We start from the raw sequence: 18,622 nt of genomic DNA on the forward strand, positions 1-18,622 counted from the left end.
CACACACACACACACACACACACACACACACACACACACACACACACGTACAGAAACATAACTCATGTCTTATAACGTTAAAGTGAAAAAGAGTCAACTACGTATTCTTAACCGAATCTGTTCACAATGTAAAAGGTGCAGCTATAATTATTTTGGCATCAATATGTTTGACACATACACAGTTTGTAATAATATAATAACATGAGTTTAGTTTATTATGGTTTCATGAGTCAAGTTTTTAAGGCATCTGTTTATTAAGTAAGTTGTTTAAAGTAGGATTTGGTATCGGGCATAAATATATTATTAAACCAAACACACATGTCCACTGAGAATGAAAAAGTACCAAAAGTTATCTAATGATTAGTAGTATTTGTTAGATATATTTTAGGAACCGAACCCTCGGTATTGTATTGCTGCTAGTATTAAAAACTTAATATTTCTTTAAGTATTACCTAAAAATCTGATATCCTCAGCAGGTTGATACAGAACACAGAAACATACACACCTGTCCAACCTCCAGTACTGAGTGAATGTTGTCCAGGTCCACAGCAAAGTGATTGTTCTGCATATCATACACCATCCTCGAACTGCCGATGTAGTCAAAGGTTTCCTGGAGTCAAATAAATCAAAAGAAATAGATGAGTACGGTTAGAGTTGTCAAGCACAGCGGTGAATACAGTGACGTGTAAACGACTGACCCCTTGAAAGAAGGCGTAGAGGATGTTGTGTGGAGGCGGAGCCTCCTGGGTGGCATTCCGCAGAGCGTGAGCGGCCGCCAGCAGAGCGACAAACCCAGAGACGCCGCTCTGAGCTCCCGGAGCGATGCCAAAGAAGAAAGACCTGCTGTCCAACTGCGGGGAGGAGAGGAGATCCGTCAAGCAGACGTCTTATCAAGGTAAGGAGTTCAGTTCAACTTGCAATGACCTCATTATTAAATCACAGCATGAAGCAAACTGTGAGGGAACGCAGCCCATCTGGTCTTTGTTTACCAACGTTATAATGCATTTCTGTTGAAAAGCAGGGCTGCAACTAACCATTATTTTCATCATCACGTATCTGCCGATTAGTTTCTCAATTGACTGATTCATAATTTAGTCGATAAAGCTCAGATTGTAACCGTTACATCACGTGCGCCATGTTAGCTCGCTTGGTCTTAGCTTTCATACTGGAAGGCTTTCAAAGTGAGTGAGATCACTGCAGATACTGGCTGAAGAAATGCTAACGGTGTTCATGAACTCACGTGATAATAACTAACAAATGTTGAAATATGGGTACAGGACTAAAGGTCAGTAACTCACCCGTGCTGCTGCTACGACCACGTGCTCCCCCACCTTGTGGCCCTTGGCTGTGTTGTTGAGAGGCTTAGTGGAGGCCCAGACATTATAGTCACTCAAGGGGTCACAAACCATCTCTAAAGGGAGAGACGGAACAAAAAAACAGCATAAACATTGGATATTTTCTTGCATTTCAATAGATTTTCTCCCTGACAAAGTGTGTAGCCTTTTAAAAAGGGCCTTTGCACAGTAAGTGAACCTGTTGTTAGATATGTATTAGTGTGTAAATGAATACCTGGGCTCAGGCTAAAGGCGATGTCATTTCTCCTCATGCAGGTGGCCGTGTCGGTGACGGCGGACATGTGGGAGAAGAGCTGCATGGCGCACAGCGGGTACTGAGGAGTGCTGCCGTTCACAGCGCGGTTATGGTCCATGTAGCACTGCCAATGGAGAACAGCATACACATTAGGAACATCTTCGTGTGTGGGTTCGATAACGTTATAGTATTTTAAGAGAATCTCAATTAGTTTGCAATCCTTCAGAACAAGTTGGAACGTCTATAACTGGGTCTGGTGCTCTTGCTCAGGGGCACACTTGCAGGTTTGAACACAGCGATACATTAACTTCCATGTCTGGGGCTAAATTTATCACTCTGACAGTTGGGGATCAAACCTCAAACCAAAAGCTTACAGGAGAGTTTCCCTTGTCTACCCAGCCATCTTATCTGAGACGGGGAGCAACCACAACCTTTAAACTCATAGAGATAAACTGTGACGTGAATTCAGCCTCCGGATAAAGACGTTTAAATGTTTCAGGATCAACAAAAAGTCACCAACACAGACCTTCACAGAGCAGTTTGTAGAGTTTTAAACCGGCAGGTTAGCTGTTTTTTTGAAACCTGCAACATGAAACCTGCTGCTGAGGAAGAGAACCTTATGAACACGTTCACTGCATCAGAGGCAGATATGCAGATAACCTTTTTGTCACACACTAGAGTGGGAAAGCAGCTAAATATTTATGGGTCCTGAACATAATGTGTCACAACATGTTGGCTCCTGAGAGAAGATCTTAAGTGCTGCTGAAGCTTCACAGGCATCGTGCCTAATCTCAACCACTACTGGGACAAGTTCAGATCAGACTCTCTGGAACTGTACTTTTCCTCTAAAATATGTCTATTCTCAAACACCAGAGGCAACTGGAAAACAGTGAGAGAGACATTTTGTGACAGCAGAGACAACAAAGTGATTATATCAAATGGGATTAACAGACAAAATATGAACTTCTTTTGATTCCTGTCCTCTTACCTGACGTATGACCTGAGTGTCATTGTCGTCCTTCATAGAGAAGATGGGGAAGTCGAACTCCTCGTAGGACAAACCGTTTCCCAAAGGGTTCCACACTGTCACGTTACAATGGGCCATGGCTGGATCGTAGCTCTCTGTGTACACGCCTGAGGGAAATACATAGAGTTCATGTAAGCAGCCTTGATACTAAAGCAGTCCACTCATGAAGAGTGGACGGATTTCTTTAAAGCATAGAAAGTGAAGCTAAAAATGGTGTTAGGATCTAGCTCCTCAATTTCGACAGGTGAGCTTTTAAATATTGTATTCTGTCTTAATACATCCTATACAGCTGTGATGTAAAAGTCTAAATAAATGTAGATGAAATATTGTTTTCCTTCAGCCTGGATGGGAATGAAATTAACCCGGTTCAATCATCAGTACAACTCAATTAAAAAACATTTGATTCTTTGATTAAAAAGTCAAAGCCCTGTGTGCGTATAAACTTCATGAAACATTCAATCAGCGAGCTTAAAGAAAGAAAAACCCAAACACTAAAGATTACAGGAACTACAATATGCAGCAGTAAATCAACTCCGTTTTGTATTCTGGGTCAATTTTGGATTCATTTAGCAGCTATGGTGACATGTTTTGTTCAAAAATTAAGTATTTTGAATATGCCACAAATGTGAATCACTTCTTCTCCATAGCAGTGGTGTCATGGGTAATGTAGTATTTAGGGCTGTTTACCAAACTGATGGACAAAATAGGATTAGTTTAATGAATTAAAACTGACGGTCATTACATAAATCTATAGCATTATACATTAAATCAGTAAAAGAACATTTGAATACAGAATTGGGGAAGATCCTTTAAGAACCGGCGGCTCATTTCACTTCGCAACTATTTACATCCACTGTTATTTAATATTATAAAATAACAAAACATAAAGTATTAAAAAGCATTGGACAAGGCGATTTTGCACTGGCTGTCTGAAACTATTCTTGCTCAGTTAAAAAAGTAACTCTCATATGCACACTTGCAGCTTTGAATTTATGGTATCAAACTGAAGAAAAAAATATATATAAAGCGATGAGGAATTAAATCTGTGTTTTAAGTACACGCGTGACTATATGGTGACACTACAATGTTGCAGAAACTGTTCACAGAACATTAAAACTGAATCCACTACAACGTGTTATTTCATGCTCTGCGCCCTCTGAGGATCATAAATAAATAAATGTCTGTAACGGGTTTCATACTGAGGGACAAGTCTCAGCAGGCGAACCCTCACCCACCCGTGTTCTCGTTGGGACAGTTGGTGTGTGGAGAGAAGCCATCGGAAGGGTTTGTGTTTGCCGCCACAACAGCGACGCCCGCCACCCTGCTGGAGCCGTTCTTCAACTTCATCATGATGGACCTGACAGGCAGACGGACGGCACGGGGCAGTGGAAACGAAGCGGGTACAAACACGGGTCAGAAATGTGATTCAACCTTCTGTCCTCAGGGATAGACTGTACATTTATCTTCTGTAAGTGAAATAAATGCTTAGGACTTATTGAACACATTTTCACTATTATTTAATCTATGTAAACAACTGTAAACTCTTGATTTGTGACGGGGTGAGACATTGAAGTATACCATAGAGCTTCCTCTCTTAGGAACTAGTAAGAGATGCTTCCTCTGCAGGGTGAGACATGTTCACTGTACCTGGTAAACAGAGGAGACTCCAGGATTACCAGGTATGGAGGATTGAGACCAGAGCGCAGGACCCAGTCCAGGTTTTCCTCCGACTCGAGCACATGGAGCACGCCCACATTACCTGACAAATGGGCTAAAAATCAGAGAGAGGAAATTTAGTATCAGCATCTGTGAGGTGATACAACAGCTGATAAAAATGTCCTGAAAGCTTATCTAATCGATGTCGGTCCTCCAGACCTCTTCTCCATTACGGGAAAGGTTTTGACACAACAAAGACTAAAGTGCTGCTGCTGGGGCTTTTTGTAGTATAACAGTACACTACAGAATAACACTACACTGCATTTTAACAGCTTTTGATAGATAGTAATCAGAGAAAAATTGCCTGGTTTATCTGCAATTTATTTGCTTTTATCTTCTTCTGAAAAATCATTTCTGACTCTCAAAACCACAGAACTGATTTGTAGGTTTCTGCCTGGAGCAACCACATGGACAAATCTTTAAAAACACGTTTTAATAAACTAAGTAGTAATCATTTTACTACAATAACCAAGCCAAAGAAAGACACACAGAGGCCATAAGGGGCACATACTCTTGATTTAAGAGTTGCAAACTGTGTATAAAAGTATTTTTTACTTGTCACGAGTGTCCTAGATGCATGCTTGGATTCTTGTGACGAGTACAAAGCATCCCTTTAATAATCTGCTGCTTTACTCACACTGGCATCCTATTTGATGTGTTGCATTGAGCAGCCGCACACACGGGATAGTGTAATTGAGATTCACATAAATCTTCTTTTCCACCGAATTACAGCCGACACCTGGGAAGAAAAAAAAGTAAACTTCAACAACTGCACGGGCCAGGAGAGCAATAAACATTAGGGCATAGCATTTACAAAGACTGCAAAAGAAAGAAAGAAAAACAGAGAGTGGGTTTTAATTATTCAGACAAACTAAAAGAGTCACATCCTTCATCCCTCACTTATAAATCTACTTTCCTAATTTTAGACTTGAGACTAGATCCCCTTAGTGTAAATACTCTTGCATATGGGCAGATGACCCTTTCTCTGAGACAATGGTGGCAATAAATTAAGACCGATATATTTACTTTGAATGAGTCATTGCTTGCATTCTTTCCAGACACTAACTGTCAACATGCAGCTCCACCAAAATGTAGCTTTTCGGCTTGTTTCACCTGTTGGTCCACTAACAGTTGCAGCACTTTGTGTAAAAGCAGTAACGTTACAGTTTATAAATAGATAAATAAAACGTTTTAATTGAAACAAAGTGCTATTTTTGGTGGATCACCTGTATGCCGAATGTACCAGGGCACCCTGAAGATGTGAAAAGAACTTAAGTTTGTGCTTCAACTGCTTTGTGACAACCAATTCAACAATAAACGAGGAAATAGTTGTAGTTTTGTGTAACGATCAAAGCATATAATCCCTCGAGCGCATCACGGGATGCTGGGCGGCTCGTTTACCGACAGGGCAGAAACAATCTGTGACAGTGTTAGCGGAAAGTCGTCGAAAAGACTCAATAACAAAATAAAAAAGAATTATTTCTGAATTTCCAGTTGACAGGAATGGGCCAAGAATCGTTGCACTGAACCCCATATTGTGAAACTTGTATTAAAAAAAAGGCAGTTGTGATTTAAGACAAAACAGGGCAGCTTTTTGGCTAGCGCTTGCTAGCTTAGCATTCGGCTAGCTCCGAGCACAAAGAAGTCCATCAAGCTAACCACCTCGTACAGAAACACTCTGCTAACAAACAAATACACGGACGTGAAACATGAGAACTGTTTGAATACAACTTACCGATGAAAAACCAACAAACTAGCAAATTAACGAGCCATTTGCTCGACAGCAAATCCATCTTCCTGGTTCGATAATCAGAAGAACACAACAGTAGGTGTTGACTTGGAAAGCGTCCGGGTTCCGCAGTTTGGTTCCGCTACCCTGAAAGGAGACGGACTCATTCAAAATGGCAGCTCTGGATCTCTGCAACTGGAGTAATTAAGAGTGTGTGTGTGTGTGTGTATATATATATATATATATATATATTGGGACCCATGACACTCCTAACACTGAGTAACGGCATACGTACTGCATAGAACTATATATATATATATATATACATACACACACACATATAAATAAAATAATCATCATACATACATGTAATAACTACTTTCTCTCCTTCCAACACCTAGCCTCCTTGTTTAAATGTAAAGGCCCAACATAATGCCAACTAGAGTGATTAAACTCTGTACTTCCTTCATGACTCAGCACTGTGGTGAACTTTGAATACATGCAATAAAACCATCATCCCTAAGTAGCATTGGCCATAAAGCTGTGGCCACATACCACATCAAAAACACACCACACAAACGCATTTCTGTTCATAAACAGGCATTTATTTTTATTTTTCATTTTGCCCAGATACACAGCAGTGCTGCTCACTGAATTATTCATCTCATACAAGTCAGGAAAGAGACAACAGTTAAGTTCACAGCTGTAATAAAGCCACAGCACAGAGATGACACAGCAGGGAAATAGCATTTTGAAGGATGGCGCATATGAATAAGATAGTTAAAAGGATCCCAGAAGTTTAACATCACTGTGAGCAAACCTATATATCTCTGCTTTCATTTCACGTGTTAATAATAATATTATTTCTCCAGAGTAAATGTGGATGTATTTGTCTTTTTCTTGTCCTCGTCTTGTCTTCTCCACCTCTTAACGGAACTGAAGTGGACTCACACGCAGACCGATCACATCCTTACCGATCTCTGTCACCTAGAAAATAAGGTGAAATTAAAGATTACAGAGGGGAAATAATGAAAAAGATAATCACTCACTAATCTCCGTTTCTACTGACAGACATCAACCAGGAAGCCCCCAACTAATCTTTCTGATGTAACAAGAGAACACTTACTATCTATTACACTTGTTTTCTTAACTTAACTCCAATATGCAGAGAAACTTCTGTCAATACTACTGACATATCTAAAGAAAACAAGATCTATAAATATGTATGATGATTTGTATGAGCTAGTATTCTACATGTATATTTAAGTTCATTAACTCAGCAACAGTCGCTACTGTTGAAATTGTTTTCTCTCCACACTTTTGAGACTCGGATGGTCTCGAAAGTGTCCTTTTATAAAACAGAATATCAACGCAATTTATTATTTTGACTGGAGTTGTGCATGGCTGTCCCGAGTCCCGACCCACCTGTGTGACCCTGCAGATCTGGCCCTTGTACGTAGGGCAGTAGCAGGCTCCGGACAGAGGGCACTTCTCAACAGGACGTCCGCGGTACAGAGGGACGAAAGAGGCAGCGCACAGGTCGAATGGATTGTGGGGGTCGTAGTTCAACTGGTGGGCGTCCGTCAGGGTCTTCTCACAGGCTGCCAAAATCTTGCGGGTCTGAATGGTGGGAAGACATTTAACATGATGGCAAGACATGAGAAAACAGTACAGTACTTTTAAAAGAGTGCTGCAGAAATGAGTTCTGAAAAGTGGCTGAATGAGACTGCAAAACATCACGGCTTTACAGCCTCGTTGTGTAGATAGTTTATAGTATAACTTCAGCTTTTTTTATTCTGCCTATTGCAATCACGATTTAAAAAAAAACACCTAAGTGTGGTGTTAAGATGTGGTGAAGATTATCTTGCAGAAAAAAAATCTTTAAATACAAAAACGTGTTTGCTACAGAGCTTATTTTCTGCAATAATACAAAATCCAATGGAAATATCCTATTGGCTTTTCGTCAAGGAAACAAGTGTGAACTTTTGGGTTTGCCTACAAAAATACATCATCTGTGCAGCTTCCTACTCAAAACTGAAAACACTAAATGAAGCTGTGGATGTCGCACAACCGACCTGCTGTGCAACATCTGGCTTCGGCCCCAGCTCGAGCAGGCGACGAGCAAAACTGGCGGCGGTCTTGAAGTTGCGCAGCTTGAAGAAGAGGTTCAGCGCTGTGCGCAACACCAGCACCATGTGGACCGGCTGGAGATTACAGTGGGTGAAATAAGCAGCCATCTGTAGGGGAAACACAGACGCACACGTCAGATGGTCCGTCTACAACAACAGCTTTTTCAATCAAGGTGACGTCAGAAAGCCGAAGACGTTTACCTCACACAGCCTCTTCTGCTGATCCAATGTGTCTTTAGGCAGCTTCTTCCTCTCCGTCTCCATGGTCAGACCCACAATGTACTCTCTGCAAATTGTGATCAGCTGCTGAGCCTGAAACACACACAGATCCAAGTCACACATTTATATATTCAGGTTTATAAGCAGCATGCAGCCCCACATGGGTTTAAAAAAACAAATTTGGCATAATTGGTGCTGCATTTGGAGTTTTAATTGATTGCAATTCACAGCCGGTTTGGTGCTCACCTCTGCAATCTCCTGCTTGTTATCCACCACCAGCAGAGGAACCGACAGCAGGATGACTCTGAAGCGCTCGACAGCTTCCTCGAAACGCCCGGATGTAGTCAGCTGGTAGCACTGCTGCAGGCGAGCGATGAGGTCGGAGAGGCGCAGGCCCACAGCAGGCAGTCCTTGCTTTGCCCCACAGTCCTAAAAAAATAACAATATTTGTATATTTACTTTCACTAAAAAGTCTTTGATTAGAAACAGGAAAGCAGGTACATCTTAATTCATCATTTCATCCGTCTCCACTGACGCACATTGAGGAGCATATTGCGATCCTTATGAAGAGGTGACAAAAAAAACAGCTGTACCTTCCAGTTTCTCTGGGGTTGGCTACGCAGGCAGGGCAGGGAGGGCAGCCCCAAGTAACAGGTGCGGCCTCTGGACAGTGTCTGCATGAACAGCAACTTGTAGGTCTCGAAGCTCACAACTCCTACCTGGTCGTGGAGCAACTGTGGTACACGAGGAGAACAATAAATGTCAGTATAAAGCGTGATCCCTTCTGTGCTTGGCCACACCTCAGGCAAAATTTAAAAAAAAAACACTTAAAAACAATACAAACAAACAATAAGAAATCAATGTGAATTGTTGTACTTACTCTCATAGCAGTTTCGAACGAGCCAGCCAGGATGTGGTCCACTGGCAGCTGGGAGTTGTTGCACCACATCTGTGTGGGACTCATTCCCTTGGTCGGTGGGACGAAGAAGCCATCTTCTGCTCCTCCACCTCCACCAGCCGCGATGTCCTGATGGATTAGAGAAAGACATTGAAATTAAAAGTTTAAACATATAGCAGAACAGAAAATAAAACTTGTTAGTACCCCATTTAGCTGAGGCCTGTGTCATTTCTTTGGGGGTGAGATGTATAAAAGAGGTAACGCTGACAAAATATTGGCATGTCACCTCAAAAAGCACTTAGCAGACCTGACGTGAAAACTATCAACACTGTTCTTGTGTTCATTGTTAACTCCATTTTATTAGTAGAGGGATTTCTCTCACCAGCTCTGGAGGAAGGTCCAGGTCTTCCTCCACCTCCCAGCCTCCTCCCTCCTCTTTCCCACCTTCTTCCCCTGATCCTTCCTGAGCATCCATGAAACCATCTGAGAGACAGAGAAATATTCATTTATACAAAAGGTGCAGAATTAATCATGTGGTCCAATCCGCTCACTGTAAGGTCAGGTTTAAAAAAACGTTCCTTAAATTGCACTGGATTTACCTTCATCCAGCTGAAGCTCGGCATCGTCTCCCCAGCCCTCTCCTCCTGCGGCCTCCATGTCCACGTCGGCAGCCATCTGACCGGCCTTCCCTACAACACAAAAACACGGTTCTTACTCTGGCAAAAGCAGCTGCCACCGGCTACCACAACTTATACAAGTATTTTTTCTGACTTTCAACAATTGGACTTTTGCAGATTTATGACTCACCCTTTGCTGCAATGGCTCCCTCAAAGAAGCCCTTTGACACAGTGAGCAGAGGCCAGTTGGTGTCCAGAGGGTTGATGGGTGGAGAAGGCTGCAGCAGCTGTGCATCGGGATCAACCTCCGGCACCTACAAGACAAACGACCCACCATTGTTTTATTGAGATTATGCGTTTGTGCTACACAGACAAAAAAACACAACTATTGAGAGCACTGCTTCTGGTTCAGACTACTAGTTATGGATGTCCTTGTGTGTATAAAAGCTCCAGAGAATGTTTTCTAAAACACACCGTCTCCTTTTCTGGGTCAAAGGTCTCCTTCAGCGCCTCGGCCTCTTCATCCAGCCCATGAGTGGCAGCAGTCAGGTAAGCCAGAGACTCTGGAAACAAACACACAAACAGTTACACATGTTGGCTTCTTGTTCCATTGTCAACAATGTAAAAAACAACACTGATTTGGTAAGCACATGTACGGTAATGTAGAAATTAAGATGATTAGGTAGATGTTTGATTGCTTTTCAAATTGAATACATAACCAAAAAACATTAAGCCTAAAAATTCTACAGTAAATGAACAGAGAAAACACTTAAACTCACTCTGTCCACAGTTCTTGAGGATGCGGACCCTCTCACTGACATCTCCCAGGTAGAGAGCTGCCTGGTAGTGACCACTCATGTCCTTCCTGATCTCAGCTACAAACAGAGAGTTTTGGATATAAGTTCACTGACATAACAAGATACACAAACTTCAAAATAAAACCACCACATCTTTGTTCATTAAAAAGTCTGCATCGCTCACCGATCTTCATCATCTTGCGCAGCTTGGCCAGGTTTCCGGTGATGAGGTAGAGGAAGGTGAGCTTGTCAAAGTTCTTGGTCCTCTGGTAACACATTTCCACGACCTGGTGGTGACCCTGCAGCAGTGCTGCTTCACCCAGACGCTCCCAGCAGCTGCGCTCATCCAAAGCCTTGGCTGCCTCCAGAGCAACCTGAAGAATGGATAAACAGATTGGTTTAAACCCAAGTGTGCTTGAACCCGAGTCTCATGCAGAAATGATCCAAACAGCAGAGGGAGAATTCAAACTAGAACTTGATGTGAACTTGAAATTGTTATTAAGCTCAGCTAATTTTGGCTGAAAACATGCAAAAAAATAGTGCAGGTCATAGAAACCGCGACCTAATCATACAGTTTGTCCAGCAGCAGCTCACCTCAATGTTTCCACACTCCAGAGCCAGACTAAAGCGAGTCTTCTCATCTTTCACAAAGTGCAGCGCCACCTCAGGGTAGCCCTTCTTCTGCAGGTAGGCGATGATGGACTGGCCCACCAGCTTGGCATTACGCACCATGTGGAGGACCTGGAGGGATAACGATGAGAGGAATTATGTCTTAAACCACAATTTGGGAATCAAATGATTGCCAGAACAAGGTTTATGAGGTAAAACTGTCTAGGAAATGGAGACTAGAGATGCAGAGTCATTACAATACTTTCCTACATTGTTGCACATTAAGTACAATATCGCGAGGAAGCAGGTGTAGTAGACTTTAACAATTGATTCACCTCGTCATATTTACGGTTGACCAGGGCCAGCTTGAAGCGGTATTCTGTGGGGTCGATGGTGAGGACCCGCGGCCTGCACTCCCTGTCCAGACAGTAAACACTGTTTCCTCTCACGCGGGTCACGTAGATGGGCAGGTCCAGGGTCCTGATGATGCCGTGATCACTACAGGGAAACACAAGGAAAGCCCCATGTTAAAGGTTTTCACCAGTTGATGTGTGTGGCATTCTGCTCTTTCTAACTGTAAAAACCTTTACATCTAATGTTACAGGTTTCCTTGTTTGAGGAAGACACAGCAAACAGAAAACTTTATTTTTTGTCGCTGAAATAACAGAACATTTGTTCCAAATAATACACACTGATTAAGAAGTCAGTTATACAGTTATTTAACAAGATGTCTATGCATTTACATATCCAGTGCTGCTGGTTGCGTTGCACTATAAAAACTGCTTTCATCGTTGAAATCAGGTCAGTGAAGACACTGAACGGAAAATGTGTGCCCACCATCAGTCTGGTACATTTAGCTTCATTCGTCTACACTTCCAGTAATTACTCCGCCATCTGATCAAGATCTTACATTGTTCTGAATATCTAGTTTGCTCATGAGAGTAAAACTAAAGTCCTGAGTGTTGGGATGTGTCGTTGTGGGCTGTATAAAGTGGAGGCAGTTTACCTGCCTGATAACAGACTTGTATCAACTACTGTTGTACTAAGCAGCACATACCCAGAGGTGAGGGCATATTTGATGTGGTTGGAGGTGGTGTAGATGAAGACTCCACTCTCGTCCCAGGCTCCACTCTTCACTCTGATGTTCTCGTGAATGTTGCAAAGACTCTCCAGCTTGCGGTTGCAGATCATGATGGCTGAGAGACGACAAAGAGGGCGAAGAAGATTTAGACCGACTTTGCTTCGTTTAAGAATCGCTACAGATCAACATCAAGTTTGAACCAATGACAAGTCAAATTAATTCAACTGTAATAAAGCCTTTCATAAAATAGTTGACGGTGCTTTTACCAACACAGCATCCTCTTCTTTGTGTGAGTTACTTGGACTTTAAAGCATAATTTGATGCCAAAAAATGAAGCTTTCTTGCATCTGGAGTTACGCAAATATGTCTGTTTTGCTGTATTGTGGTAAGAGTGCACAATTATCCCCAGAAAATTATTTCACCAGCCTCCTGATACGCACAAGTTAAATCAAATCAGTGCCTGTTGCAGAGCCTCAGCCCTTGCAGCACAAACATAGCTAGAGGACAGAATACGATAGACATTGCGACTCTGCGATAAGTGTCCTTGTCTTATCTACCCACCGTGTTTAGCCAGCAGAGCCACGTGGCTGGTGTCAGCGCTCCACACCACGTACTTGACCTTGGCGATCTTAACGGTGGCCAGAGAGCGTTTCTGCTGCACATCGAACAGTGTGACGCCGTCGGCATCACGCAGCAGCAGCGAGCCCGTCCCGGCATAGAAGATCTCCTCGCAGCTCGGCACCTGAACTTTCTTCACAATTTCATTCTTCAGGTTCTTGATCAGCAGCTGGAAAAGGAGAGGCAAGGGTTTTAGATGAGCTGAGACAAAGTCAGATAAACTCATAAAAAAGATACAGAGAGCGTAGATATAAAGATTGAAAGACATTTTAGTAAAAAATGTTTTACAAATGAGATGTCGACTATTTTCATTTTTTAAAAACTGATGAAGAAGTCAACGGTCAAGTTTAATGTCCTCGTCTCTGCCTTTCATCAATCATTTATTAAGAATTCCCCAACGTTTCAAGATGAAGTCCATGTCAAGTTATTATTATATTCTTTCGCAAATCATTTCCATACTTTCTAGACCTGCGAATGGACTTACAGAGTGCATACGGTCCAGGACGGCAAACCTGTTCCTGGCGACCCAGACTGCAGTCAGACCAGATGACCTCTTCCCCTCCGGGGCTGAGAAAAAGAAGAACAGTACGTTTAAAAAGGGATCCAGTTTGTTGGCATCACATTCAACACCTTAGAGTACAAAAGCAACTGCAATAGTGAAAGCAAAGTGTGAGGAAAACAGTTGAACTTCAGTGAGTCGTTTCTGTACCATCAGGGTTCTGAGAGTCGCTTTCTTTGGGAATGGAGTACAGGTCATAGGTGCTGTTCTCCAGGTTGGTCGCCCTCTGTAGGAGGTAAAGAGTATTGTAAAAAACATACGGAACACATTAACTGTAGAGACCAGTGAGGGATTAATATTTGTAGAAGTTTTTAACGGAAAGATTCTTACAGTGCAGAGCAGGACAGCGTTCTCAGCTGGGTTGTAAGACATGCTGAACACTGGGAACTTAGACCCACTGGGACGAGAAAACGTATAAAACAGCACGTTACACTCACTCGAATCCAAATACGTCAACAAAATTCTGTAATCACTCAGAATGAGGGTGGGCTGGATGCAGAACCACTAGAGAGGACCGACCTGCGTAGCTGCATGACAGCAGTGTCCTTGCTGCTGTTGAAGTCCAGCTGGCGGAGGAAGCGGTCCTTGACGTAGTACAGCATGTTGCCGTGCACGGCGTATGCCGGACGCTCACGCTCCAGCTTGAACACAATCATGCCGCTGTCGTGACCTGAAGGACACACAGACCGTCTTTCAGTGTAAGAGGCACATATACAAAGTTACACACCAAGTGTTTGAATGTCCAAGTCTCTGAAATGTTAATAAAGCACAGAAAATGTACTTTGATGTATAGCGGAAACCAAAACGTGGGATGTGAATGACATCTTCAATCACATGACAGTCTATTTTGAGGCAGGTGATGATTTGTACACTTTCATAATCAAACACAGGAAACAAGACTATTTGACTTAGTTTAAATGTGTACAGATGCAGACCAGTGTCACCACCTACCAGCAGCGAACAGGTTGAGGTTTGGGTGAGCCCCCAGCACCCAGAAGCGATCGTGGTCCCGGCGGAAGGTCTGCACTCCGGTCCTCTTGGACATATCCCACACCCGGATGCTCTTGTCCTCGGAGTTGGACAGGATGAGCTCCTGGCGCGGATGGAAGACGGCACAGGACACGTTGTTGTAGTGACCGCGGCACGTATCCAGCTCCCACGCCTTGGATTCTGGACCGTGACAGGAACAGACCACAGAAAAGGGGGGGGGGGGGAAAGAAAATGAACCAGCAGTAATTCAATTAAAGATGCTATAAAGTACCAAACGAAGCACTTATTGATGTTATGTGTTGTTATTGCTGTGTCATGCTGGGTAAAAGCATACTTTCCATTAAAATCTACTTTGATTATGGGCACAAGCTTTTATATTCTAATGAGAGACAAATCAACTAACTAAATAAATAAAATGTCAGAGCTTCCGTTATAAGACTGTGGATGAACTGCGTCACATACCGTTCATTCTCCAGATCTTGACCTGCCTGTCGTCGGCTCCAGACACAATGAGGGGCATGGTGGGGTGGAAGGCAGCCCAGTTGACCCCCCGGTCGTGACCCTGCACACAGATACACGAAGTCAAGTCCCACAAATCTAAACGAAGATCTAACAGCTGGTCCAGCACTTTGGCTGAGGACCGGAGGAATTCTCTACAACTGCCTTCTCTGGGAAGACACCACCATCAGAGGTGGCGGAGTCCAAAGATGAGAGTGTGACTGTGCCTGGTTGTGTCTCAATTTTTCATTACTTTCAAATGACGACACGCTACAGTTAATAATGTTTAAAGTATTGTTACAATGCTAAGCTTGTTTCTCTTTAGCTTTCAGTGAAAAGGAAACATTTACCACTGAGGGACACAAATTACTTTTTTAAAAAGGCGTTTCCAGTGAGCACGACAACTTCACTCAGGTGAACGTAAACTGTTGCTCACCTGTCAAAGTTAAAGGTTGATTCATACAACTTCAGACTGAATCATACACGAGAAACTCACTGCTCACCTCAAGGACGTGCTTGACAACAGCATCAGAGGCACCGAACAAGTCAACACCAGAGATGCCGCGCACATCATTCTCCACAGCGCCTGGAGACAGGTTCTTCTTCCTCAGACCTGGAACCAACATTCAGGGCATCGCGTGCAAGGAAGGAGCCATATTCATGTTACACAAGGCACAACCAAAATACAGAGGAGGAAAAAAAACAAGGGACACATTATTAAAATAATGAAATATTAAGCAATATAATAGAGAGGAGAGGCAACAGAGCTGAATTATAAGGAGGGAGAACTGTTGGACTATTGAACACACACACGGTCTAAATACACAAACACAACCTTTGCTCTCTCAGTCCCTGACATCTCGAGTCTGGAAACAATCATGGTTGTAATAGTAAGGTTGATTGGGTTAATGAATCACACACGCATAGAGAAGAAAACCACAATTACATGATTGATTTGATTTGAAAGATACCGATTAGCTCCCAGACTCAAACATAATCAGGAAAAAAATGATTGAGAAAACACAGCTTGCATTCATGATTCCTGCCGATTAAAGCGATGTGGTGAACAGACAGTTCAACAGCACCAGAGAGATGAAACGGGGGGGTAAGGAGGTGGCACTAGGAACCCATGTGCAAGTGTGGATGTTTCCAGGGAGAGCATGGGATAAGGAGGTCACAGGGAGTGTGCAGACTTGGCTGAGGTGGATGGGGGGGGTTGGTGGTGCTTTGCGTTGTAAAAGACGTGCTCTGATGGGGCGTTGGATGTCAGGAATATGAGGAGCTCGTTGGTATTTGTTTTAGAGGCTCATGCACGTTTCTGCACTGTAACATGCAGAGTTAATAGAATGTAACAGTTATGGGTTAGGAATTAAGTTCGTAACAATATGGTGACTTTTAGTACAAGAAATATAAACGCTGTTGTATATTTCATGTTATATTTTGAGTAGTAGAGCTAGCCGTGCAAATGTCATGCCAGAGGGATAAAAACATGTCAAAATCAGTACTGAGAGAGTTTAAGTTTATGAAATAAATGCTTTTAAACTAGTTAGTAGCTATGGACGGGTTTTTTTTCAATGCAAAAATGGTACAATAAAAGTATCAGAAGCAGTATGGACTTCCTATAATTAAAGTAAGCCTTCCTTTCGTGTTAAATGGATGCCGTGCATGAAACATGGTGAGTCAAGCGTGCAATTTCTTCACCCAGTTATGATGTAGGAGCTTATAGAAGCTGAATGTATGAACACAACCATGCTCTTTACTACAAAATGTGAAAGCAAATGTATCCCGAGGACAGAAGACAGTAACATCATACGCATGTTCACAGGTAAGAAAGTGATAGTAGATGCAAGTCAATTAATGGTTTAGTTAGAGAGAAGAGAAGGAAAAGGAAGCAAGAAATACAATCAACAAGCACAGATTTTGAGAGCATGCAGAGGCACAGAAACACCTCCCGTTTCTTATTTTGGTCTTTTTCAACCACATTTTACATTAGATTTTACTCTCTGACCTGTAAACTCTTTCTTCATTCAGAACCCCTTACAGTGCAGTGTTTCATTTAGAAATAGCACACTATAAATTGGTTCTGACAAAACATCTATTTCCCTGTCTGACTTTCCTGAAAAGGAGAGGTGTTTCTGCAAACAGCCCATAGAGATTTGTCCTCTACAAGTACGAGAGGAAGAAGAGGCGGTCCAGGACTTTAATTCATCTGCTTCCTGCTTCTTCCTCGTCCTTCATACCACTCTACCCTCCCACCCCTTCCTCAACCCAGCCCGCTGTCCTCTGGTCAGCCGTCCCCCAGGCGCTCACCGGAAATATCCCACACTCGCACGGTCTGGTCCAGACTGGCCGACACCACCAGGTCCTCAGCTGGGTGGAACTGGGCGCACATCACATAGTGATTGTGGCCGGTCAGCACACTGTGGATGGAGGAAAAAGGGACAGATTCAGAATTAGAACACAGGTATCTTACTATTTTCACTTTTTTTTGTTAAACAGTGGTTGGTTGGGTTGGTTGCAAGATATGATTTGTGCAAGATATGAAATCAAAACAAAGGCTCTATGTTTGTATTCTTTTATATAACTAAACAATAACTCTTAAAATTGTGTTTGTCTGTTGCGAAAAACTTCAACGCGTGTCTTACCAGACACAGGTCCTTGACTGCCAGTTCCAGATGCGAATAGTCTGGTCATCTGAGGCGCTCAGAATCCAGGGGTACTCCTAGAGTAATGGAAATGGTTGTATTAATTAAATCAGTGATGAACTAGAAAGGAAGAAGATGTATTTAAAGTGTCAGCACAACTCACATGGTGGAAGAAGGTAGTTCTGATGTAATCAAGGTGTCCAAGCAGAGTGAAGAGGCAGCGTCTCAGTTTGTAGTTCCACACCTGAATAAAATAGGAATATTTACTTAACATGTACACATATAACATATTGTATATAATCTAATAATTATATTAAATATGACAGAACCTTTGCTTTTAAGACATAGGCGTCACAGTGAGTAACCCAAGAAAGCATGAATACAAACACATTTTTGGTGCAAAACAATAAGCAGTCTCACCTTGATTTTGTAATCATCTCCTCCGGACACAAACAGAGGCTGCTGTTTGTGGAAATCAATTCCTCTGACAGGACCTGTGGCCAAAAAACACAGATCACATCAAATCAATCAAAATACATCAAATCAGATTATTAAATAGATAATCTGATAATATTACTACATCGGCCACACCATGGCCTTACCATCATGCTCGTCAAACTTGTCAATCAGGGTGCACATCCGGTAGTCCCACAGCTGGATGACTCCGTTGTGCAAACTTGCAAGAACCCATGGCCTCTTGGGATGGAAACTCAGGCCTGAAATGTAGAACAGCTGATCAACTGTCTCATAATATCAAATAAATTTAAAAAAAAATTAGGATTTCAGCCGATGGGAGGCTAGTTTACTTTGTATTATTTATATATATATATATATATATATATATATATAAAAATAATACAATATATATATATACACACACACACACATATATATATACAT

General features: G+C 42.4%; 2 protein-coding genes across 2 annotated transcripts in view; both read right to left on the reverse strand.

Annotated features, from left to right (window-relative positions):
- The window catches only part of ncstn (nicastrin), an 11,002-nt gene extending 4,793 nt beyond the window's left edge, over positions 1-6,209 (reverse strand). The window contains exons 1-9 of the mRNA XM_031870713.1: positions 6,069-6,209; positions 4,971-5,072; positions 4,265-4,388; positions 3,853-3,974; positions 2,579-2,724; positions 1,570-1,714; positions 1,299-1,411; positions 699-851; positions 506-610 (exon numbers count right to left, since the gene is read on the reverse strand). Coding sequence (XP_031726573.1) covers positions 506-610; positions 699-851; positions 1,299-1,411; positions 1,570-1,714; positions 2,579-2,724; positions 3,853-3,974; positions 4,265-4,388; positions 4,971-5,072; positions 6,069-6,126 — 1,068 coding nt within the window. The 5' untranslated portion in view covers positions 6,127-6,209. The remainder of the gene's footprint in view (positions 1-505; positions 611-698; positions 852-1,298; positions 1,412-1,569; positions 1,715-2,578; positions 2,725-3,852; positions 3,975-4,264; positions 4,389-4,970; positions 5,073-6,068) is intronic.
- Positions 6,210-6,645: 436 nt separating this feature from the next.
- Positions 6,646-18,622, reverse strand: part of copa (COPI coat complex subunit alpha) — a 12,595-nt gene continuing 618 nt past the window's right edge. The window contains exons 2-30 of the mRNA XM_031870712.1: positions 18,325-18,438; positions 18,143-18,216; positions 17,886-17,966; positions 17,723-17,799; positions 17,388-17,497; positions 15,581-15,690; positions 15,042-15,141; positions 14,541-14,759; positions 14,109-14,259; positions 13,920-13,986; positions 13,740-13,815; positions 13,515-13,597; positions 12,974-13,199; positions 12,389-12,527; positions 11,667-11,829; positions 11,317-11,463; positions 10,907-11,096; positions 10,705-10,800; positions 10,400-10,488; positions 10,116-10,239; positions 9,908-9,997; positions 9,691-9,791; positions 9,291-9,437; positions 9,004-9,144; positions 8,657-8,839; positions 8,393-8,503; positions 8,138-8,299; positions 7,488-7,682; positions 6,646-7,049 (exon numbers count right to left, since the gene is read on the reverse strand). Of these exons, the coding sequence (XP_031726572.1) occupies positions 6,990-7,049; positions 7,488-7,682; positions 8,138-8,299; positions 8,393-8,503; positions 8,657-8,839; positions 9,004-9,144; positions 9,291-9,437; positions 9,691-9,791; positions 9,908-9,997; positions 10,116-10,239; positions 10,400-10,488; positions 10,705-10,800; positions 10,907-11,096; positions 11,317-11,463; positions 11,667-11,829; positions 12,389-12,527; positions 12,974-13,199; positions 13,515-13,597; positions 13,740-13,815; positions 13,920-13,986; positions 14,109-14,259; positions 14,541-14,759; positions 15,042-15,141; positions 15,581-15,690; positions 17,388-17,497; positions 17,723-17,799; positions 17,886-17,966; positions 18,143-18,216; positions 18,325-18,438 (3,626 nt within the window). The 3' untranslated portion in view covers positions 6,646-6,989. The remainder of the gene's footprint in view (positions 7,050-7,487; positions 7,683-8,137; positions 8,300-8,392; positions 8,504-8,656; positions 8,840-9,003; positions 9,145-9,290; positions 9,438-9,690; positions 9,792-9,907; positions 9,998-10,115; positions 10,240-10,399; positions 10,489-10,704; positions 10,801-10,906; positions 11,097-11,316; positions 11,464-11,666; positions 11,830-12,388; positions 12,528-12,973; positions 13,200-13,514; positions 13,598-13,739; positions 13,816-13,919; positions 13,987-14,108; positions 14,260-14,540; positions 14,760-15,041; positions 15,142-15,580; positions 15,691-17,387; positions 17,498-17,722; positions 17,800-17,885; positions 17,967-18,142; positions 18,217-18,324; positions 18,439-18,622) is intronic.

This window comes from Anarrhichthys ocellatus, unplaced genomic scaffold, assembly GCF_004355925.1.
Source record: "Anarrhichthys ocellatus isolate YVR2014 unplaced genomic scaffold, GSC_Weel_1.0 scaffold54, whole genome shotgun sequence".
Taxonomy (NCBI): Eukaryota; Metazoa; Chordata; class Actinopteri; order Perciformes; family Anarhichadidae; genus Anarrhichthys; species Anarrhichthys ocellatus.